Consider the following 26,849-nt stretch of genomic DNA (forward strand, 5'->3'; position numbering starts at 1 on the left):
GCCATTGCATACTGTGTGAGTCTCCTGAGGCCACAAACCGGGTTGCTTGAACCATAGAAATGTACGCTCACAGTTCTAGAGGCTAGAAGTCTGAAATCAAAGTGTAAGCAGGGTTGGTTCCCTCCGGGGGCCATGATGGAAGGAGCTGCTTCAGGCCCCTCTCTCTCTGGCTTGTGGATGGCTGTCTCCCCTCTGTGTGTTTGTCTCTGTGTCCAAATTTCCCTTTTATAAGGACAAGTCATGTTGGAGTAGGGCCCACCCAAATGACCTCATTTGAGCTAACTGCATCTGCAAAGACCTTATGTCCAAATAAGGTCACATTCTGAGGTACTAGGAGTGAGGACTCAACATCGGAATTGCGGGGGACACAGCTGAACCCATAACAAATGCCTCGCAGAGGAGGGCCCACTCTGGAAACCTCGGGATAGAAAGAACAGATGGCTTCAGGGAGCAAAGCAGTTGGACTCTGCGGTTAGAAGAGAGTACATCTCTATCTTATTTTACGCACTGCTATTAGGGGTCTCTGTCACATTCAGCCACACCAAGGTCCGGGAAGGGAACAGAGGTCAACCCCAAGGGGTAATAGAGGAATATTTAATCAAAGTGCAGACAGTGTTGAAGAACCTCCCGAGGGATGGTGAAGCATCCCAAGGTTAGCAAGAATGGGAAGCTGATACTATCCCTGGGCCCGAAGGGACAGAGAGAGGAGGTAGTTAAAGGAGCCCAGAGGTAGTTGCTGTGGGAAACGAGGCCTCCTGCTGGGAGCCAGGGCCTCTGGTGGAGGAATGCAGCCACTGCATAGCTGAGGCCCTGCAGAAAGGGCGCTGGCGAATAGATACCCAACCTGCTTTCTCTTCCTGTCCTCCCATCTCCGCTGGTGGCTTCCCCTAACTGAACCAAACCCAGAGGACAAAGGAGCCCGCCGATGCCATCCATCAGGCCAGCCGGCGGGGCAGGGTGGGGTCAGATGGAGAGCGGATGGAGAGTATCCAGCAGAATGGCACCCAATTCCTGCTGCCATGTTACCCCTGCTGGCTGTGATCTGTCATCTTTGCAGGAGGATTGCTGGTGACCAGGACGGTGCCTGGAAAAGAGTAGGTGTTCCACAAATATCTGTTGAAGGTGTATGTGCCAGAAGGGCAACGGGGTAAGAGCAGGGGAAGGAGACACCTCCAGTCTCCCCTTCACCACCCCCCACCACTTCCCCACCCCACCCTCGCTCAGCCCCAGGAGGGTGTAGCACTGGCTGTGGGAAGAAGGCTGTCCTTGCTCCCCAGCCTTCACCAGTGCAATGGCCCAGCAATCTTCTCGGGTAGCAGCTGAGGCAATGGCTTCCTTGGGGCAAGAGACACCTCCATGCCATTCCTGCCCTGGGTCCCCTCAGTGGCTTCTTGGTGCCATTGCCATGGGGCACTTACATGATGCTGGGCCTCCCTCAGGCTGTCCCATCTTAGAGGGATGGGGCTGGCAACTGAGGAACTACAGGGCAATGAGGCACCAGAGAGTTGGACTTAAGATCATTATGTGTGGGGGCACCTGGGCGGCTCAGTCAGTTAAATGTCCAACCATGGCTCAGATCATGATCTCACGGTTTGTGGGTTTGAGCCCCACGTCGGGCTCTGTGCTGACAGCTCAGAGCCTGGAGCCTGCTTCGGATTCTGGGTTCCCTCCCCCTCTCCCTCCCTCCCCTACTCGCACTCCGTGTCTCTCTTTCTCTCTCAAGAAGTAAACATTTAAAAATTTTTAAAAAAAGATCATTATGTGTGATTAACAGTAAACACCGGCACCTTAAAGGCTCTGAAAAGTCCCGCAGGAAAGAACCATTTAAACCTCGTTTGATCTCATGTTTCCCAATCCCATCTGATCTTTCCTTCTTTTTTGTGTCCTCGTTGGATTCTGTCCTAAGAGCTGAGCCCGTAACAGTGAACAAATCAGACAAAAGCCCCTGCCTCATGGGGCTCCATTCTCATGGGCTCATATTTCATGGAGGATCTACTAATATTCTCTAGAATGCTGGTCATCAGAACCATCATCCACACACTGCTGCTGAGCATCTCTGGGACACATAGAGGGATGGCCTCCAGGTGCGCCCTTCACGAATGTCAGGGTCAACTGCGCTCTCCAGGTAGGAAGAGTCAGGCATGTGAAGAGTCTTTTAGCTTCACTCATTCATTCTTTGCCTCTTTTAAGGTAATGCGCACGTCGTTTAGTACTTACCATGCGCCAGGCACGTACCTCCTATGGGCCAGAAGTCCCCCTTTCTGGGACTTCAAAGATGACTAAGAGGAAGTTTTCCCTTCATGGAACTCCCCATCAGGTAGGAACCCAAAATGACAGAAGCAGCTTCTCCCTACGAAACAGTCTCAGCTGCCCCCTCTCCCTTCCGACCTCCCTCCCAGTTTCCCATATTCTCCTGCACACCTGCACCTCCCGCTCCCACTCAGGACATGGCTTGCCACCACCTAATGTATGCAGATCTGACATTTCCCAGGGGTCAGGAAGAGGTTCATCTGTTGGGATTTCGCTCCAGCTACTCCGAGGCCAGAAACCCCCAGAGGTTCAGCAGCAGCACCGGTGAATAGCGTCCACAGGGCCCTGAAGGTGTGATGTCCTGACAGGGCTTGTGCTGGGAGGTGGCCCATCTCCCTCGGGACCAAGCAGAGGGCCAGGGTGGCCGCACGTCTGCCTGCAGAGCCCACAGAGGGGCTGGGAGCCGCTCAAAGCTGGCAGCATCGAGGCTGGATGGTTTATCGTGTGAAGCTGGGGGGGCGGGGGGCCTTCCCTGGACCATCCATCAGTCACCCTCTGCCAGGCCGAGCAGTGAGCAACCAGGGGCCTTGAGCCATCCTCGCTGTTCTCCGGGTCTCGATGTCCCCATCTGCCAGATAGAAGAGACGAGTCAGATCGTCTTGCAGGCTCTGTTTTAGACGTTCTGTGGCTGAATCCAGGAGTATCTGTCCCGCCCCTCCGGCTCCCCAGCAGCCTCCCTTCTTTGCCTCTCTCTTCCTGAGCTCAGGGTCTGGGGAATGGCTCTGAGCTTCAAAGCTGAGCAAACAAACATGTCCAGGCTCATAGGGAACAGGGAGTAAGGGAGGCCACGGCTATTTTTATCACAGTTTGAAGGATTTTTCACAGCTGCTTCTGTTGCTCCCACGCTCTTTCCAGGCAGACACGGCTGTGCGGGCGATGGCGGGGGTGCACGCGGCAATGACAACCTGCCCAGCTCACCCCTGACCTCCCACCATTCGGAATCCCTAAAGCAGCCGGGCGTTGCCCTTCTCACATGCTTCCAAAGTGTAGGAACCCCCAAGAAGGGCTCTACGCTGAGTCAGTAATGCTAGCGGGAGGGAGTCTGGCAACCCTTAGAGAGCAGGGCGTTGGGGAATGTCAGGGATTACTCAGGAAAGTCGGCCGAGCCAGTTGGCCTTATTCAGCAAACATTTACTGAGCACCTACAAAGTGCTGGCCCGGGGCTGGGAGGCCGTTTCCAACAGCCAGCAAGGATGTGCTAAGTGTTTTCTGCAAATTAATGTGGATTCCGTTCACCGATCTGATCTCAGGTATGGATCTATTTCCAAAATATACCCGGAATTCCACCCAGGTCTCTCCATTTCCGTCTCTACCCCCCAGGCCCCACCTGCTTCGCTGGATGACCGAAATAGCTCCAACTGGCCCCTTTCACTCTTACCCCATAATCCTCCACTGTCAGCAACTCCCAGAAAGAGATTTTTTTTTTGAGAGTATAAATGAGATCTCAGGTCCTTGCCCTACTTAATCACCTCCCCCGCCCCTGCGGCTCTTTATGCTTAGAATAAAAATCCAAATCTTTTATTACTGGACCTGCTGAGAGATCCTACAGAGTCTGGCCCTTACCCACCTCTTTCTTTCTTATTCTCTCTTTCTCTCTCAATTTGGATTTCAGGTAACAGAGCTGGGCTAATCATAATCCTCCGTCTATGACATTCTCTCATCATAATCTCATACACTTCCAGGTCTCATTAGGCCACTCATGGGCTACTTTAATTTAGTTCGACATACAGTTATTTTAAATGCTGTGCTACCTCATCTAGCATACCGATGCGGATGCATCTTGAAAGCATTTCGCTATTTCGCTAAATGAAAGGCACGCAGAAACAAAAGATGCATACTGTATGCTTCTGTTTGTACGTAAACTCTAGAAAAGGTGAGACTGAAGAAACAGAAAGCAGACCACTGGTTGCCAGGGGCCAGGTGTGGGGATGGTAGAAAGCAACTGGGCAGAAGGGAAATGTTTTGGGTAGTGAAAATGTTCTCGCTCTTTTTGAATTCTTCTATTTGATTTTTTGGGAAAGCTCATGTATTTATTTTGAGAGGGAGAGATTGAGTATGTGAGCAGAGAGAGGTGCAGAGAGAGGAGAGAGAGAGAATCCCAAGTAGGCTCTGTAATGTGGGGCTCAATCCCACGACTGTGAGATCATGACCTGAGCCAACATCGAGTCAGATGCTTAACTGGCTGAGCCACCCAGGAGCCCTAAAAATGTTTTATATCCTGATTGTGGTGGTGGTTTCATGGATGCATACATTCGACAAAAGTTGCTAATATTGCAGTTGAAGCTGGTGAGCTTTATTGTACGAAAATTAACCTTCAAGAAAGCCAAAACAAAACCAAAAACTACCAAAGCAAGCCTAGAACTCTGAGCACATCTAACCTATCCTCCTTATCCGCACCACGGACTCGAGTCAACCATTATCCAGAACCCCACACTCATCACGCCTTTGCTTCCCTTTTTATATAGTTTTATTCACCCAATATTTGCATCCTTTAAAACGTGTATTTTAAATTCTAGTTGTTTTTAACTTTATAATAGGGGTATTAAACAGCATTTACTTTTCTGGGACTATTTTTTTTTAATTGATATTCCTAGAAATTACCTGCATTGTGGCGTGTCACTGTGGTTCATTCTTTTTTTTTTTTTTAAGATGGACTTAAATGTTTATTAAAATAGTATTACCTTCACTTTCATATTATACTATGCTGAATGCTTTATTGGTTTTATAGTCCATCATGAAGCCACCTAGCTCCAGGTTGTAGTAATAAAATGTTATTTTTTTTCAACATAACACTTAATTTTATTTTTTTAAATTTACATCCAAATTAGTTAGCATATAGTGAAACAATGATTTCAGGAGAAAATTCCTTAATGCCCCTTACCCATTTAGCCCATCCCCCCTCCCACAACCCTTCCAGTAACCCTCTGTTTATTCTCCATATTTAAGAGTCTCTTGTGTTTTGTCCCCCTCCCTGTTTTTATATCATTTTTGCTTCCCTTATGTTCATCTGTTTTGTCTCTTAAAGCCCTCGTATGAGTGAAGTCATATGATATTTGTCTTTCTCTGACTGACTAATTTCACTTAACACAATACCCCCTAGTTCCATCCATGTAGTTGCAAATGGCAAGATTTCATTCTTTTTGATTGCTGAGTAATACTCCATTGTGTATATATATACCACATCTTCTTTATCCATTCATCCATCGATGGACATCTGGGCTCTTTTCATACTTTGGCTATTGTTGATAGCGCTGCTATAAACATGGGGGTGCATGTGCCCCTTCAAAACAGCGTACCTGTATCCCTTGGATAAATGCCTAGTAGAGCAATTGCTGGGTCATAGGGTAGTTCTATTTTTAATTTTCTGAGGAACCTCCAGACTGTTTTCCAGAGTGGCTGCACCGGCTTACATTCCCATGATTCATTCTTTTTGACTGCTGAGTAATATTCCATCCGGTGACTGCCCTACATATATTCATCTATTTGCTGTAATGGACATTGGAGCTGCGTCTAGGGTTTTCTTACTGAGGCCTGAGGACAGGGCTGCTGGGAACACTCTTGTGCATGCCTCCTGGGGCATGCGTGCAGGATTTTCTTGGGGGTCTATACCCATGAGTGGAAGTGCTGGGTCACATGTGAATTCAGCTTCAGGAGTCATTTCTTTTTTGACCTCATCCCCTGCCACTCTCCACTTTGCTCTGCTCCAGCCAGACTGACCTCCCTCTGCTTGAACAAGACAAACCAGTCCAACCTCCAGACGTTGCACTGTTGTTCTCTCTACCTGGAATGCTTTGCCCTCAGGGCCTCCTATGGCTGCCTCTTACTCCCCCTTTAAGACCCAATTATGGCACAAAAACAGACACATAGACCAATGGAATAGAATAGAAACCCCAGAACTAGACCCACAAACGTATGGTCAACTCATCTTTGACAAAGCAGGAAAGAACATCCAATGGAAAAAAGACAGCCTCTTTAACAAATGGTGCTGGGAGAACTGGACAGCAACATGCAGAAGGTTGAAACTAGACCACTTTCTCACACCATTCACAAAAATAAACTCAAAATGGATAAAGGACCTGAATGTGAGACAGGAAACCATCAAAACCTTAGAGGAGAAAGCAGGAAAAGACCTCTCTGACCTCAGCCGTAGCAATCTCTTACTCGACACATCCCCAAAGGCAAGGGAATTAAAAGCAAAAGTGAATTACTGGGACCTTATGAAGATAAAAAGCTTCTGCACAGCAAAGGAAACAACCAACAAAACTAAAAGGCAACCAACGGAATGGGAAAAGATATTTGCAAATGACATATCGGACAAAGGGCTAGTATCCAGAATCTATAAAGAGCTCACCAAACTCCACACCCGAAAAACAAATAACCCAGTGAAGAAATGGGCAGAAAACATGAATAGACACTTCTCTAAAGAAGACATCCGGATGGCCAACAGGCACATGAAAAGATGTTCAGCGTCGCTCCTTATCAGGGAAATACAAATCAAAACCACACTCAGGTATCACCTCACGCCAGTCAGAGTGGCCAAAATGAACAAATCAGGAGACTATAGATGCTGGCGAGGATGTGGAGAAACGGGAACCCTCTTGCACTGTTGGTGGGAATGCAAATTGGTGCAGCCGCTCTGGAAAACAGTGTGGAGGTTCCTCAGAAAATTAAAAATAGACCTACCCTATGACCCAGCAATAGCACTGCTGGGAATTTACCCAAGGGATACAGGAGTACTGATGCATAGGGGCACTTGTACCCCAATGTTCATAGCAGCACTCTCAACAATAGCCAAATTATGGAAAGAGCCGAAATGTCCATCAACTGATGAATGGATAAAGAAATTGTGGTTTATATACACAATGGAATACTACGTGGCAATGAGAAAAAATGAAATATGGCCTTTTGTAGCAACGTGGATGGAACTGGAGAGTGTGATGCTAAGTGAAATAAGCCATACAGAGAAAGACAGATACCATATGGTTTCACTCTTATGTGGACCCTGAGAAACGTAACAGGAACCCGTGGGGGAGGGGGAGGAAAAAAGGAAAAAAAAAAAGAGGTTAGAGTGGGAGAGAGCCAAAGCATAAGAGACTGTTAAAAACTGAGAACAAACTGAGGGTTGATGGGGGGTGGGAGGGAGGAGAGGGTGGGTGATGGGTATTGAGGAGGGCACCCTTTGGGATGAGCACTGGGTGTTTTATGGAAACCAATTTGGACAATAAATTTCATATATTATAAAAAAAAAAAAAAAAAAAAAAAAGACCCAATTAGACATTGTCTCCTCAGCCAGAACTTCCCTCTCCCTGGCCCCCCACTTAAATGTGTTACTCTCATTCCCGTCCCAGCCTCCTGCATTTCGTTCTCAGAGCACCTACCACCACAATCAGGCATGGCCTTTATTTTCGTTGATTTGTCATAGTCTCCCCTGCTAGACTCAAGCTCCAGGGCAGCTGGGACCATGTCGTGTTCATGGCTCCATTCCCTAGAACGTCCTGATATAGAGAAAGAGCTCAACACTTTTTTTTTTTTTTTTTTTTTTTGAGGTGGTTGCTAATATGGCTCCTGACTTAGAGGTAAGAAACCTGAGGCCCAGAGAGGGTAATATGCCCAAGGATCAAGAGCCTGGAGGTGGCAGAGCTAGGATTTAACCCAGGTCTGACCAGTTCCAGAGCCCATATTCTTTCCTGGAAGAGGTTGATGTGTTCTGATGAGAACTTTCTTCCCCCCCTCCCCTGTTATCAGCTGGCCATTCAATGCCACCTGTGTGGCCACAGGTTGGAGGGAACCTTGGGTCTTACTGTTAGCTGTTACTTCCCATGTGCAGCGGGGGGGGGGGGGGGGGGGGGTGCTGTGGCCTTGGACCATGAGAGAGCTGGCATTCCACCACCTGTTCTGGGAATGGGGCCCAATCTGCCCCTTCCTCCCCCACCACTCCTACCAATCTCCTTTCTGCCCTATATTAGAGCCCCGGACTATGCATGTCTTTCCTATCATCTCAAAACTCATGATTTTGCTGCTATCAGCAAAAATGTTGAGCTTTAGAACGGAATCAAACTTAAGTTATTATCAAATTAAAATAGACTGTTATAGGGGCGCCTGGGTGGGTCAATCGGTTGAGCCTCCCACTTTGGCTCACGTCATGATCTCGCGGTTCGTAGCTTCAAGCCCCACGTCGGGCTCTGTGCTGACAGCTGGGAGCCTGGAGCCTGCTTCGGATTCTGTGTCTCCCTCTCTGTCTACCCCTCCCCAGCTCACACGCTCTGTCTCTTTCTCTCTCCAAAATAAATAAACGTTAAAAAAATTTTTTTAAATACACTGTTTTGGATACAAGCCATTACATGTAAGCCCCATGCTAACCACAAAATAAAAACCTGGAGTATACACACAAAGATAAAGAGAAAGAGATATAAGGATACTACTAAAAAAAAAGTAATCAAACTACAAAGGAAAAGAGCGGGAGAAGAAGAAAGCAACAAGAGGAACCACAAAAGCAGCTAGAGAACAACGAACAAAATGGCAGTAAGTACATCCTTATCAGTAAATAGGGATGTAGATGTAATTAGACTAAGTTCCCCAGTCAAAAGACATAGAGTGGATGAATGAATAAAAACAAAAACAAAAAACAACATTCATCTCTATACTACCTGTAAAAGACACACTTCAGATGTAAGGACACATGCGGGCTGAAAGTCTGATGGATGGAAAGACTGGATAGAAGAAGGATGGAAGAAGATATTCTGTGCCAATGGAAACCAAAAGAAAAATAAAATGGCTATATTTATATCAGACAAAACAGACTTTAAGACAAAGACTGTAAGAACAGACAAAGAAGGGCATTACATAATGATAAAGGGGCCAATCCAACAAGAGAATGTAACGTTTGTAAACATGTATGTGCCCCACATAGGAGCACCTAAATATACAAAGCAAATGTTAACAGGGGCGCCTGGGTGGCTCATTCAGTTGAGTGTCCGACTTCAGCTCAGGTCAGGATCTTGCAGTTCGTGGGTTCGAGCCCCGCGTCGGGCGCTGTGCCGACAGCTCGGAGCCTGGAGCCCGCTTGGGATTCTGTGTCTCCGTCTCTCTCTGCCCCTCCCCTGCTCATACTCAGTCTCTCTCTCTCTCTCAAAAATAAATATACATTAAAACATTTTTTTTCAACGTGTATTTATTTTTTGGGGGGACAGAGAGAGACAGAGCATGAACGGGGGAGGGGCAGAGAGAGAGGGAGACACAGAATCGGAAACAGGCGCCAGGCTCTGAGCCGTCAGCCCAGAGCCCGACGCGGGGCTCGAACTCACGGACCGCGAGATCGTGACCTGGCTGAAGTCGGATGCTTAACCGACTGCACCACCCAGACGCCCCAAAACATTTTTTAAATTATAAAAAAATAAAGCAAATGTTAACGGACATAGAGGGTGAGATAGATGGCAATACAATAATAGAGGAACCCAATACCACCCTTAGTTTGATGGATAGATCATCCAGACAGAAAATCAAAAGGAAACATCAGCTTTAAATGGCATGTTAGATCAGATGGTCTTAACTGATATTTACAGAACATTCCATCCAAAAGCAACAGAACATGCATTCTTAAGTGCACATGGAACATAGATCATATGTTAGGTCACGAAAAAAGTTGTAATAAATTTAAGAAGGTTGAAATTATATAAAACATCTTTTCCAACCACAACGTATGAAACTAGAAATCGATTACAAGAATAAAACCGCTAAATTCACAAATACGTAAAGATTAAACAACATGCTCCTGAACAATCAATGGGTTCATTCAAAGAAGAAATCAAAAGAGAAATAAAAAAAAAAAACCTTGAGACAAATGAAAATGGAAATGGAACATACCAAAATTTGTGGGAATCAGCAAAAGCAGTTCGAAGAGGAAAGTACATAGTAATAAATGACTACCTCAAGAAACAAGAAAAGTCTCAAATAAACAACTTAACTTTACACCTCAAGGGACCAGAAAAAAAACACAACAAAGCCCAAAGCTAGTAGAAATAAGGAAATAACAGAGACGAGAGCAGAAATCAATGAAATAGAGGTTTAAAAGACAACAAAAGGGGAGCCTGGGTGGCTCAGTCGGTTGAGCGGCAGACTTCAGCTCAGGTCATGATCTCGCGGTCCGTGAGTTCGAGCCCCGCGTTGGGCTCTGTGCTGACAGCTCAGAGCCTGGAGCCTGTTTTGGATTCTGTGTCTCCCTCTCTCTGACCCTCCCCCATTCATGCTCTGTCTCTCTCTGTCTCAAAAATAAATAAACATTAAAAAAAAATTAAAAAAAAAAAAAGACAACAAAAAAGAGACGCCTGGGTGGCTCAGTCAGTTGAGCGTCTGACTCGATTTTGGCTCGGGTCACGATCCCAGGGTCGTGAGATGGAGCCCTGGGTCAAGCTCCACACTGAGCACGGAGCCTGCTTGGGATTCTCTCTCTCCCTCTCTCTCTCTCTCTGCCCCACTGGCGGCATGCGTGCATCTGCTCTCTCTCTCAAAATAAACAAGTAGACATTAAAAAAGATTAACATTTAAAAAATAAACAATAAAAGACAACAGAAAAGATCAATGGAACAGTTGAGTCTTTGAAAAGATAAACAAAGTTGACAAACATTTAGCTAAACTCACCAAGACAAGAAGAGGAAAGACTCACATAAATAAAATCAGAAATAAAAAAGGAGATGTGAAAACAGTACCACAGAAATACAGGATCATAAGAGACTGCTATAAACAATCATATGCCAACAAATTGCACAATCTAGAAGAAATGGATAAATTCATAAAAACATGTAACTTAACCAAGACTGAATCATGATAAAATTTTAAAAATCCGAACAAATCAATTACTAGCAAGAATAATGAACCAGTAAGCAAAAACCTCCCAACAAACAAAAATCCAGGACCAGATGATGTCATGGGTGAATTCTTCTAAACACACAAAGAAGAATCAATACCAATCCTTCTCAAACTCTTCGAAAAAATAGAAGCGGGTGGGGAGGGAGGGGACTTCCAAACACTTACAAGGCTAACATTACCCTGATACCAAAACCAGACAAGGATGCCACAAAAAAAGAAAATTACAGGTCAACATCCCCAATGAGCATAGACGCAAAAATCCTCAACAAAATATTAGCAAATTGAATTTAACAATACGTTAAAAAGATCATACACCATGATCAAGTGGGATTTATTCTAGGGATGCAAGAATGGCTCAACATGCACAAATCAGTCAATGAGATACACCACATTAATAAAACGAAGGATAAAAATTTATCCTTCCAAAAATACTGATCATCTCAATAGATGCAAAAGAGCAGTTGACAAAACTCAACATCCATTTATGATAAAGACTCTCAACAAAGCTGGTATAGAGGGAACATATCTCAACATAATAAAGGCCATATATGACAAGCCCACAGCTACCTCAGTGGTTATCATACTCAATGGTAAAAAAGCTGAAATCTTTTCCTCTGAGATCAGGAACAAGACAAGGATGTCCACTCTTACCACCTTTATTCAACGTCGTGTTGGAAGTTTTTGCCAGAGAAATCAGGCAAGGAAAAGAAAGAAAAGGCATCCAAATTGGAGAGGAAGAAGGAAAACTGTCACTCTTTGCAGATAACCTAATTACATACAGAAAACCTGAAAGGCTCTATCAAAAAACGAACTCAATACAGCCGCAGGATACAAAATTTGCACACAAAAATCTGTTACATCTCTTTATATTTATAACAAACTATCAGCAAGAAAAGTTAAGAAAACAATCCTATTTAAAATTGCATCAAAAAGAATAAAATACTAAGAATATATTTAACCAAGGAGTTGAAAGACATGTATATTGACAACTATAAGATATTAATGAAAGAAATGGAAGAAAACAAATAAATGGGAAGATGTTCCATGCTCATAGATGGGAAGAATTAATACCGTTAAAACGTCCATCCTACCCAAAGCAATGTACAGATTCAGTGCAATCCCTATCAAAATTCCCATGATATATCTTTTTTACAGAAATAGAGCAAACAATCCTAAAATTTGTGTGGAACCACCAAAGTCTCGAATAGCTGAAGCTTTCTTGAAAAGAAGAACAACGCTGAAGGCCTCACGCTCCCTGATTTCAAACTGTATTACGGAACTGTAGTAATCAAAACAGTATGGATTTGACATAAATACAAACACACAGATCAATGGAACAGAATGGAGAGCCCAGAAGTAAATCCGTGCGTATACAGTCAACTAATTTATGACACAGGACGATACAATAGGGAAAGGACAGTTTTTTTCAGTAAATAGTGCTGGGAAAATTGAACAGCCACACACACACAAGAATGAAAATGGACCCCTATCTTACACCAGACACGAAAGTTAACTCGCAGTGGATTAAAGACTTGAATGTAACACCTGAGGCCATAAAAGTCCTAGAAGATAACATAAGCAGTAAGCATCTTGACTAGGTCTTGGTGGTGATTTTTCTGAATCTGACACCAAAAACAAAGGCAACAAAGCAGAAATAAACCAGTACGACTATATATCAGCATCTGAAGCTCTCCTGTGAGCTCTTCTAAGGCCTTAGCTTTAGTTCTCTCAATCTCTGTTCATTCGGCAAATATATGTTGTATACTCAATATGCCATGCCCTGTTCTAAGTGTCCCTCTGTGGTGTAGTGTCCAGTCTGGATCCCCAGGCAGATTGTGAACACCGTCAAGAGGGAACTTTATGTACTTGGCCTCCAACACAGGGCCTGTGCGTGGTGGATCCTCAAGAAAAAGTCAACCTACTGAATGGGAGAAAATAATTGTATATCTTACATCTGAGAAGGGGCTGAAATCCAAACTACATAAAGAACTCACACGACTCAATAGTAACAAAAATCTCATTAAATAATGGGCAGATCTGGATAGACATTTTTCCAAAGAAGACTTACAGATGACCAACAGGCACATGTAAAGAGACTCTATATCATGAGTCGTCAGCAAAATGCAAACCCAAACCACAGCGAGATATCACCTTACACCTGTTAGAACAGCTATTATCAAAAAGATAAGAAATAACAAGTGTTGGGGCACCTGGGTGGCTCAGTCGGTTAAGCGTCTGACTTCAGCTCGGGTCATGATACAACCTCTTGGTTGCAAGAGGTGGGGGATGGGGATGGGAGAAATAGGTGAACAGTTTTCTTTCTAACTTAAATAAGTTGACTTAAAATTTTTATTTTATTTTTGAGAGAGAGAGACAGAGTGGGGGAGAGGCAGAGAGAGAGGGAGACACAGAACCTGAAGCAGGCTCCAGGCTCCCAGCTGTCAGCACAGAGCCCAATGCGGGGCTCGAACCCATGAACCGCGAGATCATGACCTGAGCCGAAGTCAGATGCTTAAACGACTGAGCCACCCGGGGCAAAAAGAATGGCAAAACGACATAAATAGGCATGGACGATGAAATATGGATGTCCAATGAACATTTTAAAAGATGCTCAGTCTCATTTGTGATAAACTAAATACAAATTAAAATCACAATGCAACACCATTTCACACCTCACAGTTGGGCAAACTTAAAAGCAGCAATAAAGGGGCACCTGTGTGGCTCAGTTGGTTAAGTGGCCAACTTCAGCTCCGGTCATGATCTTGCAGTTTATGAGTTTGAGCTCCACATCGGGCTCTCCGCCGTCAGCACAGAGCCTGCTTTAGATCCTCTGTCTCCTGATCTCTCCCCTTCTCTCTCCCTCTCTCTCTGTCTTTCTCTGTCTCTCTCTCTCTCAAAAATAAATAAATAGACTTTAAAAAACACGACAATTAAAAAGTTGACTCAGCTGTGGAATAACAGGAACCATCCTCCCCTATTAATGAGAATATCAACTCTTTGTGGTTACATAGTATAGCTGGGCCATTACATATCCTATGTTTCGTTAACTCTTATCCAAGGCATAGAGCAGATAAATGTGAACCACTTCCATAAAAGCGAAGAATGAGTAACACTCAAATATCCATTAACAATAGATTGGATAGATTTTGAAATTTTTTTTGATTTTAGAATATTTGAAGGATGGATTACTAAATACTAAAAACAAATCAATTGCATGCATCAACATGGGTGAATTTCAGGAACTAATATTGAACACAAAGTAAAAATGACATCACAAATGAATAATCACTGTGATTCTACTCACATAGAGGGCTAAAAGGAAAACCAATGTATTGTTTAGGAATACATATGTATGTGAAAATCTAATGAAAGCAAGGGAATGTCATAGAGTTGAGATACACAGAGGAATTATAATGTTGTATTTCTGAAGCCAGATGCTGAGAATAAAGGCATTTGTTTTAATATTGTTCTACACACACACACACACACACACACACACACACACACGAAGTAGGCTTCATTTATTTTTGTTGATTCGTCATAGTCTCCCTTACTAGACTCAAGCTCCAGGGGATCTGGGACTATGTCATGTTCATGGCTCTATCCCCTAGAGCATCCTGATATAGAAAAGCACTCAACAATTTTTTAAAATTTTGAGGTGGATACTAATATGGCTCCTGACTCAGAGATGAGAAACCCGAGGCCCAGAGAGGTTAATATGCCCAAGGATCAAGAGCTTGGAGGTGGCAGAGCTGGGATTTGAACCCAGGTCTGACCAGTTCCAGAGCCCATATTCTTCCCTAGAAGAGGTTGGCTTGTTCTGATGAGTACTTTCCTTCCTCCCTCCCCTGTTATCAGCTGGCCATTCAATGCCACCTGTGTGGCCACAGGTTGGAGGGAACCTTGGGTCTTACTGTTGGCTGTTTCTTCCCATGTGCAGCAGGTGGGGGCCATGACCTTGGACCATGAGAGAGCTGACGTTCTACCACCTGTTCTGGGAAGGGGGCCCAATCTGCCCTTCCTCCCACGTATCTTTCTGCCCTATATTAGAGCCCCCAGGCTAAGCGTGTCTTTCCTATCATCTCAGACCTCATGATGCTCCGGCTGCTGAGTTCCCTCCTACTTGTGGCCCTTGGTAAGACCCCAGCCTGTGCTGCACTGGGCTAGGAGCCTTTGAAACCTGTCACTCACCTCGGGTCTCATGAACCCAACACCTGGTTCCACAGGAGGGGAGGGGGGTCTCCGCTTATACCTGGGTATGATTGTAGGGGCTTCACATTTGGTGGGGGGCAGGAGAATGGAGGGGCAGCCATGGATAGATGAGCTCAGGAGAAAGACTGGTATACCCAAAGCACTGTGGTGGGACTCATCAGTGGGGACAGTAAAAAAGTCTAGTCATGAGGAGTTTGGGCTCTGTGGTTAGACTGCTTGGGTTGGAATTTCTGTTCCTCTGCTTAGCCCTCCAACTCTCCTCTCCCTCCCCCAACCCCACTCTGTATCCTGTGGTCTAGCCTTTTCTGCCATATTATATTCCAGCTCAGGGCCACCTCCTCCAAGCTGCCTCCCTTGACTGACAGTAATAGTGACAGATAATGTTTATTGAGCGCTTACTATATACCAGGGAGAATGCTAAGGATTTTTTTCTCATATTATCTCTCGTAAGCCTTACAACAGGCTCGTGTGATCCGTTCTGTTATTATCCCCATTTTACAGATGGACCCTCAGAGAAGTAAAGAAACCGCCCCCCCCCCCCCAGAATTAGGAGCAGAGCTGCATTTTGAACCCAGGAGTCTTACTCCAAAGCCACCACCTTTCATGACAACAAGCTATCACTTCTTAAGAGTTCATTGGGCACCAGGCACTGTTCTAAGTGCATCAGCCCCTTCAATCCTGCCATGGAAGGAGGTCACATCTCCGTCCCTAGACTCCTGGGACTCTGGAGGCCCCTATTCTAGTCCAGATGTTCACTGTTCATGGGTGGCTATGGAGGTCCAGAGAGGGGGAAGCACTTACACCAGGTCACACAGCCAGCTTGTGGTGCGTCTAGAATCGGGACCAGGGCCTCTTTGCTTTGGGGGACTCTCTGGCTCACTGATGCCTGCACTCTCCTTTCCAGCCTCGGGCTGTGGCCGACCTTCCTACCAGCCCTCCTCCCGTGTTGTCAACGGTGAGGACGCAGCCCCCTACAGCTGGCCCTGGCAGGTAAGACCAATGCCAGCTGCGCTATTTCTCACCGTGGGCTCTGCACCCTGTTCTGATTGCAAGGCATTCGGTCTCGACCCCACTGCTTTGCTTCCGGTAACCTCTGCAGCTCGCCAAGGCCAGGAAACCCTTGGACAGTCCACTTCGCGTGGAAGTCTTGCCCATTCAACCTGCAACCCTCCCCGGACTGTTTGTATGTTAAAAGTGGAATCTGGAGAGAAGGAAATGTTTGGCCCAAGGGTTGGTGCCCTAACAGTGGAATTTCAGGCACTGTGTTTAGGGATGGAGGTTTTGGGGTCCTCATTACTAGACTCCTCGAATTACACAGCAGGGTTATAAGGTCTGAGAGCACTAAAGGAAGGAAGGGCTTTAGAGAGGTCGGTGAGGCACAGAGGGCTAGACCTGCTTCTGTGACACGGTAGTCACCAGCCACAGGTCTTTATTTAATTTTAAATTAGTTACAATTAAACAATGTTAAAAATTCAGTTGCTCCATGCTAGCCACATTCAAATTCTCAACGGCCACATATGGCTAGCGGCTACCACGTTGGACAGCCGAGACAGAGAACATTCCCACCGTCACAGAAAGTTCTCTTGGATGGCATCGATCTACAGCATCGTCGGCTAACTTGTTCCAGGAAGGACCAGGAAGTAAAATATTTTAGCTTTTGTCAGCCATGTGGTTTCTATTGCAGTGACTTAACTCTGCCATTGGGGTATGAAAACAGCCATAGATGATACAGTCATGTGGGTTGAACACTGCACATTTCTGGAGGAGGCCACTCCGCGTGAGTGATGCCCTCTAGAGTTGTCCAGTGCACAACCTATACAGTCATGGATATCAGCCCTCATTGTAGGGCCCAGACCACTTAGGCTCCTCCCTCCTTGTCACCAGGTCTCCCTGCAGTACGAGAAGAGTGGAGCCTTCCACCACACGTGTGGCGGCAGCCTTATCGCCCCCGACTGGGTCATGACTGCGGGCCACTGCATCTCGTAAGTGTTTTTACTTGCCCCCGTCCCTGCATGAGAACCGGGCAGGCGGTGCGTAGCTGTGGGAGGGGAGGGAAGGAGCCCAGTCGGGCCCAGACTGACCTGACCTCCTCCACTGGCAGGAACTCCTTGACCTACCAGGTTGTGTTGGGCGAATATAACCGGGCTGAGGAGGAAGGCTCCGAACAGGTGATCCCCATCAATGCTGGGGACCTCTTCGTGCACCCACTCTGGAACCCCAACTGCGTAGCCTGTGGGTGAGTGGACTCTCAGGCCTGGGACCCAGAGGTTACTGGTCCCTCTGTGACCCAAAGATAATTCTGAAGAGACCCCCAGTGACAGCGGGGCTGGGTCCAGCAGCCTGGGCCCACATCCCACACACTGAGGGTCAGAGCCAGGAGAGCCTTGAAGGAGCATCTCCCCGAAACTCCTCTCCCTGTGGAAGGACAGCAGGGCTCAGGGAGGGCCAGGAACTCCCCCAAGGCCACTTGGCTAGTTGGCTTGAACACAGATCTCCTCTGGCACCCCCGCTCCCAAATCCAAGGGTTCCTCCGTTCGACAGACATTTGTCCAGTGCAGCCTGGGTTCCCAGCACTGTGGGAAAAAGGAGGAGCACTGGACCCAGAGTCAGCCTCCAGCACTAAGTTGCTGTGTGCCTTGGGCAAGTCACTGCCCTTCTCTGGGCCTCAATTATACCATATGTTGAGGGTGACTTTCCTGGCTTCCTGAGTGGTTTGAAGGACAGGGAGGCAGTCACCAGGTGAGAACACTGAAGCAGGGCTTCCCAAGGCCCTCAAGCACGTACAAAATCATGTGTCTGGGGGGCCCAGCATTTTTCTGGCGAGGGTCAAGGAAGGGTGCAGAACCCTTGAAAGTGCGGTGTAGGAGAGTAGGGCCATGATGATCGTGACCTCGACCCATCCTCACGGGACTCCTGCGGTACGTGGAGAGGAAAGGGGACCCCAGGTACGATGAGTCGAGTGACAAGCAAGCAGAGGAAGACCCAGAACAGGGGTTCTTGAAGGGTGGTCCCCAGGCCATCAGCATCGCCTGGGAACTTGTTGGCAATGTGAGTCCTCGGGCCCCACCCCCGGACCCACTGCCTCAAGAACCCTGGGGTGGGCCCCAGCAACCCGTGTTTTAACAAGCCCTCCGGGATCCTGCTGCAGCTGAAGTGTAAGGACCATGGTATAAGAGCCGAGGACAGCTAGGAAGGCCGAGGGTCAGCATGGGTGCCGGGAGCAGGGGGCGGGGGGCGGGGAGCCTCCTAAAGTTGCTCAGCCCTAAGAACGCCTGTGATTTGGAGGAAAAGGAGCAGCGGGGGCATCCTGGAGGCGAACTCTCTGTTGCAAAGGCTGAGAGGTGGGGCTTGGTCTGGCTGGAGGACCAGGCTCCCCTGACTCTTTCCTCTTCCCCAGCAATGACATCGCTCTCATCAAGCTGTCGCGCAGCGCCCAGCTGGGAGGCGCGGTCCAGCTCGCCTGCCTCCCTCCCGCTGGTGACATCCTGCCCAACGGGGCTCCCTGCTACATCAGCGGCTGGGGCCGGCTCCACAGTGCGTGCCGACCCCTCCCACCGGCCACAGGGACTGGGGGCCGGGGGTCGAAGGCAACCACGACACATCCTTGCACTTGTCCTCCTTCGGGGGCACCTCTGCTCCCCCCCTCCCCCTTCCCCCTCCCCCCCATCCTCCCAAACACAAATGTGTTCACTGGAGCATTTTTCAGCGTCTCCTGTGTGCCAGGTGCTGGGGGTGTTATGGTGGACGAAGCAGGCAGGACCCTCTGGTGGGAGGCGAGTCCCCATCGGGCTGGAAGGGTTGCCTCCCTCAACCTCCCCCACCCCACCCCGGGGCTCCCAGCCCTGACTCCCGGGTCCCAGCCCCAGCCCTGCACCCCATGCCACCCCACTCAGGGCGGTCTCTCCCGCAGCTGGTGGGCCCCTCCCGGACAAGCTGCAGCAGGCATTGCTGCCCGTGGTTGACTATGACCACTGCTCCAAGTTGGACTGGTGGGGCAGCTCCGTGAAGAAGACCATGGTGTGTGCGGGTGGGGACATCCTCTCCGGCTGCAACGTGAGTCAGCTCGAACTGCGGGGCCCGGGGGTATCTCTGCCATCTGCCGGGGCGGGGGGGGGGGGGGGGGGGGTAGGGGGAGGGGCGGAGAAATCCCACCTGCTGGCCCCGTTCAGCCTCCAGGCCAGGCAGGACTTGGAGGAAGTCAGTGGGGGCCCGACACACCACCCTGGCCTCTGGCTTCCCGTCCCAGCTCACGCTGCCTTGACCTGGGGCAAATCACTTGACCCGGTCCTCAGGCTTCCCTATCAGCCCAGTAAGGGATATTGACACCGTGATCTCTAAAGGCACCTTCAACTCCGCGGTCCTGAAGTTACAATAAATCAGTACTATCGTTGTGTTATAAGTGAGGATGAATACTGTTATGATAACTATCGTGGTAATACTATGGGAACTACCCTTTATTGATTGCTTTCTCTCTGCTAGGGGTTGTGCTAAGATCATATATTTATCATCTCGCTTAATTCCTACAAGATCTGGTAGGACAGATGTTAGTCTGTTACAAACAGGCCAACTGGGGCTTGGAGAGGTCAAGTAACACAGGGGTTTCTCAGAATCCCCAGAGCCACAACCAATTCCTTCAATCCCACACATGGCGGCTCAACTCCCCACCGCTCTCTGGCAATTCCAGGGTGACTCTGGAGGACCCCTTAACTGCCCCACAGCAGACGGCTCCTGGCAGGTCCACGGTGTGACCAGCTTCGTTTCTGCCTTCGGCTGCAACACCCTCAAGAAGCCCACGGTGTTCACAAGAGTCTCGGCCTTCAATGACTGGATCGAGGAGGTGAGCGGGACAGGCCGAGCAGGAGGGCCCCCATGCTGGCTCTTCTGAGATGTTGAGAGGTGCCGGGGCTGAGCGGGGACAGCAGATCCTGAGGAGGGGCTGAAAGGATCCCAGAAGGTCAGGAGTGGAGGGGCCCCTGGGCACATTCCAGAGGGCTTGGGGGATGTTCTCTGCTCTGGTGTGGCCCCAAGGACCTCAGTGGCTCTGAACTACAGCTGAACTTCCTTATCTCAACAAGTGTTTGTCAGATACAGGTCTTTGCTTGTCCTGAAAGATAGAGTGATGTGTCAAAGGGCTGCTTGCGGTGAAGCAATGATCACATGAGCAATCATCACGAAACATGGGGAGAGCTGTGACTGGATGTTCAGGCCCCAGTGAAAGCACAAAACTTATCTGGGAATGAGTGGTCAGGGAGGGCTAATAATGTTCATGATAACATTTATAAACTACTTAAACATCCTTAGTAGTTTCATCAACCCCCCCCCCCCATGAAATGAGTACTAAGATTACTCCCATTATACAGACGAAAACACTGAGGCTCAGAGAGGTCAAGTCACTCTCCTCACACAGCTAATGGTGGCATGGCTGGAAATTGAACCCGGTTCCATATGGCTTCAGAATCTGTGCTCCTAACTAGACTATGCTGAATCTCCTCCCTTTTTCTATGGCTTTTTTTCTAGGTCATGTCAAGCCACTAGAACCGAGGCCTTGGTGGCAATGCACGTTCTTTGTAAAAAATAAAGATCTCTCAGAAAACCCCAACGTGAGTCTTTCTTCCTTCTTTGACTCATCTGTTCCCTTCCAGGCTGTCCCTAAAATCTTAGATCTGTTATGTAGAGTCAAGACCAGATACAACCCTCTCATTTGAGAATGAGAAAAAAAAAAAAAAAAAAAAAATGAGGCCCAGAGAGAAGAAAGGAGTTGCCGTCGAGTGACCAGCCATCCCAGTTTGCCTGGACTGAGGGGGTCCCCAGGGCACAGAACTTTCAGTGGTAAAAGGAGGAGAGTCCCGAGAAGTCATCATCCTATACAGCCACACACTGGCTTTTCGATGCAGCATGAAAACATGGTAGAATCTGCAGAAAAAGTGAACTTGCCTGGCCCTTGGGGGGCTCATGGTGGAGTGGCATGGGCCACATGTTTTCTTCTCCCGCTGTGGGCTAGGAAAGGAGGGCTGTGGTCATTCATTCGTTCATTCGTTCGCTCAACAAGCATTCATGGCCTCAACAGGAGCCATCCTCCTGCTCCTGAGGAGGGCTCAGGGGGGAAAGACGACATGGTTCCTGCCTTGAAACAGCTCATTATTTAGATAGAAATGAGCACATCAGAATCATTCATTAAACATTTACGAGGCACCTTTTTTGGCGGCAAGGGCAGAGGTGGGGATTCAGATGTGAGTAAAACAACTTTGGGAGCCCTTGGTGCAGAAGCCCACGCAGAAGCACGCACGATGCCACAAGTGGGGTCGGAGCCCAGTGTGCTGGTGCTGAGGTCCGAAAGGCTGCTGCTCTGCAGCCCAGAGCAACATACAGACAACTGAATTTCTGGGGCGCCCGGGGGCGCTCAGTTGGTTCAGCGTCTGACTTTGTCTCAGGCATGATCTCACGGTGTGTGGGTTTGAGCCCCACATCGGGCTCTCTGCTGTCAACATGGAGCCTGCTTGGGATTCTCTCTCTCTTCCTCTCTCTCTGTCCCTCCCCCACTCTCTCTCTCTTAAAATAAATACATAAACTTTCAGAAACACACACACACACACACACACACACACACACAACTGAATTCCTTTATTCATGTTCCTCCTGAATGCCATGAAAGCAAACATGAGCCCAGCAAGGACATATATTTATAATTTTTAATATTAGTCTTTGTACCCTTTAATATTACTCATTGTTCTCTGAGTACTCAGAGGACATCATCCTCATGGCTGTGATAATGCGTCCTCTAGCTAGCACTGGTTTTCCTTTGGGGCCCACGGTGGGCTAGTTCTTGCCTGCCCCTGTGGAGGTGGGTTTGGCCATGTGGCCTGCTCTGGCTGAGGTGAGGTTTTGAGAGGTGGGACAATTTGCCGAGCTCTCTTTCCCTCTGCCATGGCAGCTGGTGGCTGTAGGTCAGCTTGGTCCCAGAGTGAGGAGACGTGGAGCAAAGCCTGCAGTGACCCCTGACGGATATGCAGCACAGGCAGGAAATAAACTCCGTGGTTACAGGCCACTGAGATTTGGGGTGTTGGTTACAGTGGCATTGACCTAACTTATCCTTACTGATGAAATGAATTGGGTATTTATCCTTCCGCTCCTTCCACTCCACGTTGCTACGCATTTTTCACCAACCATATAATATCTATATACAATGTACTGCATTGTTTGGTTTTTAAAAATACAGGCATAGCTTCATGCTGTACGTATTATTCTGCAACTTGGTGCTTTCACCCGACATTGTTTCTTTCCTTCTTTCTCTTTTTAAATCCAAATTAGTTAACACACCGTGTAATAATGGTTTCAGGAGTAGAATTCAGCGATTTATCACTCACATGTAACACCCAGTGCTTGTCCCAACAAGTGCCCTCCCTAATGCCCTTCCCCCACCCACCAACATTATTTCTTGAGGCCCATGCTAATTTATATATTTCTAGTTCATTGCTGCTGGTCTTGAAGAGGATCCTATTGCACAACACTATTATCCTCCCCCCCTCCCCCCCGCCCCACGGATGGATATTTACAGCAGGGCCAATTTTTGCGATTACAAACAGCGCTTCAGCAAACGTCCTTGGACAAATCTCCAGGTGCGAATGTGCAAGAGTTTCTCTAGGGTATATTCCAGGAAATGGAATTACTGGGTGGGAGGGGGTGCTCATTTTCAATTTAACCAATCGCCAAGCTGCTCTCCACAGTGATTGTATCAACAGTACTTCTTAAAATTGTCTTTCTTTTTTTTTTCTTTTCCTGCCCATGGTCCCCACACATGACAACTGCCCTCCCTCCCCTGCTTTTCTCCGTACCCACTCTTGGACCCTGAGTGCTTTCCCACAGAAACTCTCCTCCTCCAGCCCTTACCCACCCCCCACCCCCACTCCAGCTCCCGCAAAAGCCTAAGAACTGGTCTGGCAAGGCCAGCATGAGGGCAAGGGAGGAACGGATTCAAGCAGGGAAGAGACCTCAGCATCACAGGGGTGTGGGGGGAGGAGGGGAGAAAGTGGCGCAAAGTGGGGCATGTGGTGATCATTTGTGTCGAGTCAGACAGATGGCGCCAGGTGACATATGTAATAGTCACATGCTGTCAAGGCACAACAGGGTCGCAAAAGCGGAGTATCTGCTTCTTCCCAGGGGGTCCTGCCGTGACCTTGGACAATTTTCCAAAGTAGTTTTAGGACAAAGGGCATTCAGATCTGGAAAATTCCACTCTGTGGCTGGGAAGTAGGCTGTCACGGGCCCTCCACCCCGTCTCAGGATGGGGCTGAGAACTGCTGACACCCTTCTCATGTGTGGGCAACGGGGAGTTAGGAAATCTTGCCTAAAAGTGCCAACAGTTTCAGCAATAATTTAATGTTCTTTTTTTAATCTCCAAGTCTTGACAATTCAAATCCTTTAAAAACCATATAATCAATCATTTTTTAAATGTTTATTGATTTTGAGAGAGAGAGAGAGAAAGAGAGAGAGAACAAGTGAGCTGGGGAGGGGCAGGGAGAGAGGGAGGGAGAGAATCCCAAGCAGGCTCCATGCTGTCAGCACAGAGCCCGACACAGGGCTCTCACACACAAACCATGAGATCATGACCTGAGCCAAAAATCAAGAGTAAGATGCTGAACTGACGAGCCACCCCAGGCGCTCCAATAATTTAATTTTTTGAGTAATGATTAGAGTGTCAATGCCAACGACTTTGTGTGTGTGTGTGTGTGTGTGTGTGTGTTTTCTAAATCATGAGGAAAACCCACTTTCTGAAAAAGCACAATGTCAATACTTGAATTCCCTCGGAAAATATAAAGGATCGGTGCTGTGTTCCCTTCTCTTTAATCAAAATGTGTCAACAATTTTGTTCTCATTCAAAACTCATTCAAATGTCAATACATTTTTCTTAGAAGAGTCAGCAATGCCATTCTCTTTTCCTTTTTCATAACATTAATCTTGGTTACATGTTAGGAACTTCCCTTTTGGGAGATTTAAAAAAAAACCACTCACATTCCCACACCCATTACACAGCTACCGCTATCATTTTGGTATGCTTCCTTCCATTTCTTTTTCTTTACATTCATTAGACTTATCAACAGCTGGATTCAATGGGCATAGATTGAGCACCTTTGGGTATTCTGTGGCAGGCATGGGCAGAAGAAAATGACCCAAACTTGGGCCAGGCCCTTGATGTGCCCAGAGTCTGGCTGGGAATCTGACAGGTACACCCAAGCGGGGCTGGAGGCTTAACTCAGTGTTCTAATGAAGGCTCAGAGTGATGCGGAGCCCAGGGGGCTGGGGTCACCTTGGGATGGGAAGACTGGAGCCCTGGATGGCCCTCACATCCAGATGATTGAGACATCAAGAGATTCCTGTCAAATGTGAATCTGTCTAACTTTCTTTTGTCAATTAACACCAAAGACATAGTTCTGAGAAACTTTGCTGTTTGAGATCGGGTCAGTGAGATGAAGAATCCCACTCTTGTCTAGTGGGTCAGAGCCAGATTTGACGCAGAGAAGCAGCGTGGATTACCACCCCAGGTGCAGAGCTTCAGACAAGAGGTTTTGGACACAACGGTCCATATTTATCTTAACTTTGCAGTGTCCAAGGAAACACAGCTATGAATCTACTTCTGGTCTCAAGCTAGATGTTAACCTCTTTCTACAAGACCAAGTTTGCCTTGAGCCTGTCAACACTGCTTCATTTCAATTTCACCTAAATTCCAAAGTTCCCCCAAATCCTACAATAATAACCCTGTTTCTTCCTTTCTTTCATGAGACACCCCATGGTTTCTCTGGATGCTTGTGGCATTAAGTCAATAAACTTAACTTTGTTAAACTATACCTGTGTCCCTGGTGGTCTTTACCAGGCTGGCTTTATCATAAAATTCAAGCCTTCTCTGTTCATTCACTCACTCATTGAGTCATTCAACAGATGTCCACCCAGCCTATGCTCAGCTTCAGGTGCTGGAGACATGGGGACAGGACAGTCAAGGTCTTTGGCCTGTGGCCACTGCTTCTAGTGGGCGAAATAGAAAATAAACAGATAATAACAATACAGATTGACAGGCTATACAGGGATTGCATGGGTGCCTTTAGAAGAGGGGGGACAGTAAAGGGTGCTCTAGAGAGGCAACATTTGAACTGGATCCTTGATGAACAGATGTCAGGAAAGAGCACCACAAGCAGAGTCACCAAAGAGGTGACGATGAACTTCTTGGGTTTGCAAAATAACTAGAAGGCCACTGTGCCTGGAGCAGTGAGTGAACAGGAGGATGGGGAAAGATGAGGAATGTGGGGCAAAGTGCAAAGTTTACATTTTATCCTGAGTGATACAATAATCTTACACGGAGCCAAAACATATAAACTTTTCATATAAATTTATAAACCTTTAAAATCAGAGCTGCTCTGGGATTTAAACCATCCCCTACCCCCACTGCACCCCAGCAGTTTCCTGAAGCATTCCCCGGGAACCTAAGAATGGGATGGGGTGGGGTGTACAACTGGAAGTCTTTAATGTAGTCCAAACCTCTCATTTTATAGATGGGGAAACCAAGGCTGAGAGGGAGTGAAACGTGGAAACTACCCTGTAGGGGTGAGTGGGGGAAGGGTCCACAGTGGTGGAGGTAGGGGTGGGGCCATAGCAAGGAGCCTGGTTATCCAACCACCAGCTGGAGAACCTGGCAATCTAGGGGGTTACTAACCAGCAGTGGCAGTGTAGACAAAAGGCACATCTTCTCTTCCCCAGTGACATTGGTTGGGAGTGGGGTGAGGTGGGGGGTGTGAGAGGTTAGGGAGAGGGGTGGAGAGGGTTGGGAGGTGGTGATAACCCGGGAGGGGTCTTTGGAGTGCCCCTCTTAATTCCCTAGCATGTCCCATTTGGATAGGGCAAATGGGAGGAGAGCCGGCTGGGCCACCTGAGTGCCTTGTCCTTGGCCAAGTCCCTTCCCCTTCAGGGTTAAGACCAACGTGGAAGGGCTGCCTTAGCATCTTTGCACTTCCTCTTACATGCTGTGCTATTTTAACATGTGTGCCCCTGACTCAACTCCAGGCTAAACCCAGACTCAAACCAGCTAAGTGTGACTTCAAAACTTCAATTCTTAACCGTGAGCAATTGGAAAGTCTTGGGGGGGAAGAGGGACACAGGGCTGAGACCGAGCTTTCTATACACAGGATCTTCCCCTGGACAGAAGGACAAACCCACGTGGCACATGCCCACTTCTGTCTGGGTCCACGGACGCAGGGGTACTTATTAGACTGTGCCCACCGCCTCACGTGGAGTGATTGCACGGGGCGCCACACAGGATCGCGGTTTCCAAACAGCAGCCACCCAGCCCTCTATGTTGGTTTCTTTCCTCTGGGTGGTGCAAAGAGTCAAGGGTGTAACCTCAGGGTGGGGCGCTGAGTCAGCTGCGGGCCGGCTCCTGGAGTGTCTCAATTCCCGTTTCAACTTCTTTTCATTTT

The 26,849-nt window shown here is 47.7% G+C and overlaps 1 protein-coding gene across 1 annotated transcript; it reads left to right on the plus strand.

The window, feature by feature from the left end:
- Positions 1 to 15,190: 15,190 nt before the first annotated feature.
- On the plus strand, positions 15,191 to 20,986 carry LOC123597343 (chymotrypsin-like elastase family member 3B). The gene is made up of 8 exons (XM_045476046.1): positions 15,191 to 15,310; positions 16,292 to 16,377; positions 17,272 to 17,369; positions 17,489 to 17,623; positions 18,785 to 18,921; positions 19,298 to 19,440; positions 20,072 to 20,224; positions 20,905 to 20,986. The coding sequence occupies exons 1-8, from the start codon at positions 15,268 to 15,270 to the stop codon at positions 20,920 to 20,922; spliced, it is 813 nt and encodes a 270-aa protein (XP_045332002.1). The 5' UTR covers positions 15,191 to 15,267; the 3' UTR covers positions 20,923 to 20,986.
- Positions 20,987 to 26,849: the final 5,863 nt, after the last annotated feature.

Source organism: Leopardus geoffroyi, chromosome C1 (genome assembly GCF_018350155.1).
Source record: "Leopardus geoffroyi isolate Oge1 chromosome C1, O.geoffroyi_Oge1_pat1.0, whole genome shotgun sequence".
Taxonomy (NCBI): Eukaryota; Metazoa; Chordata; class Mammalia; order Carnivora; family Felidae; genus Leopardus; species Leopardus geoffroyi.

Excerpts from the sequence above, each read along its gene's own strand:
- LOC123597343 (XM_045476046.1), top strand. The coding sequence starts at position 15,268 with ATGATGCTCCGGCTGCTGAGTTCCCTCCTACTTGTGGCCCTTG. Across the intron at positions 16,378-17,271 it reads CCTACAGCTGGCCCTGGCAG|GTCTCCCTGCAGTACGAGAA; the intron begins GTAAGACCAATG and ends CCTTGTCACCAG. Across the intron at positions 19,441-20,071 it reads ACATCCTCTCCGGCTGCAAC|GGTGACTCTGGAGGACCCCT; the intron begins GTGAGTCAGCTC and ends TGGCAATTCCAG.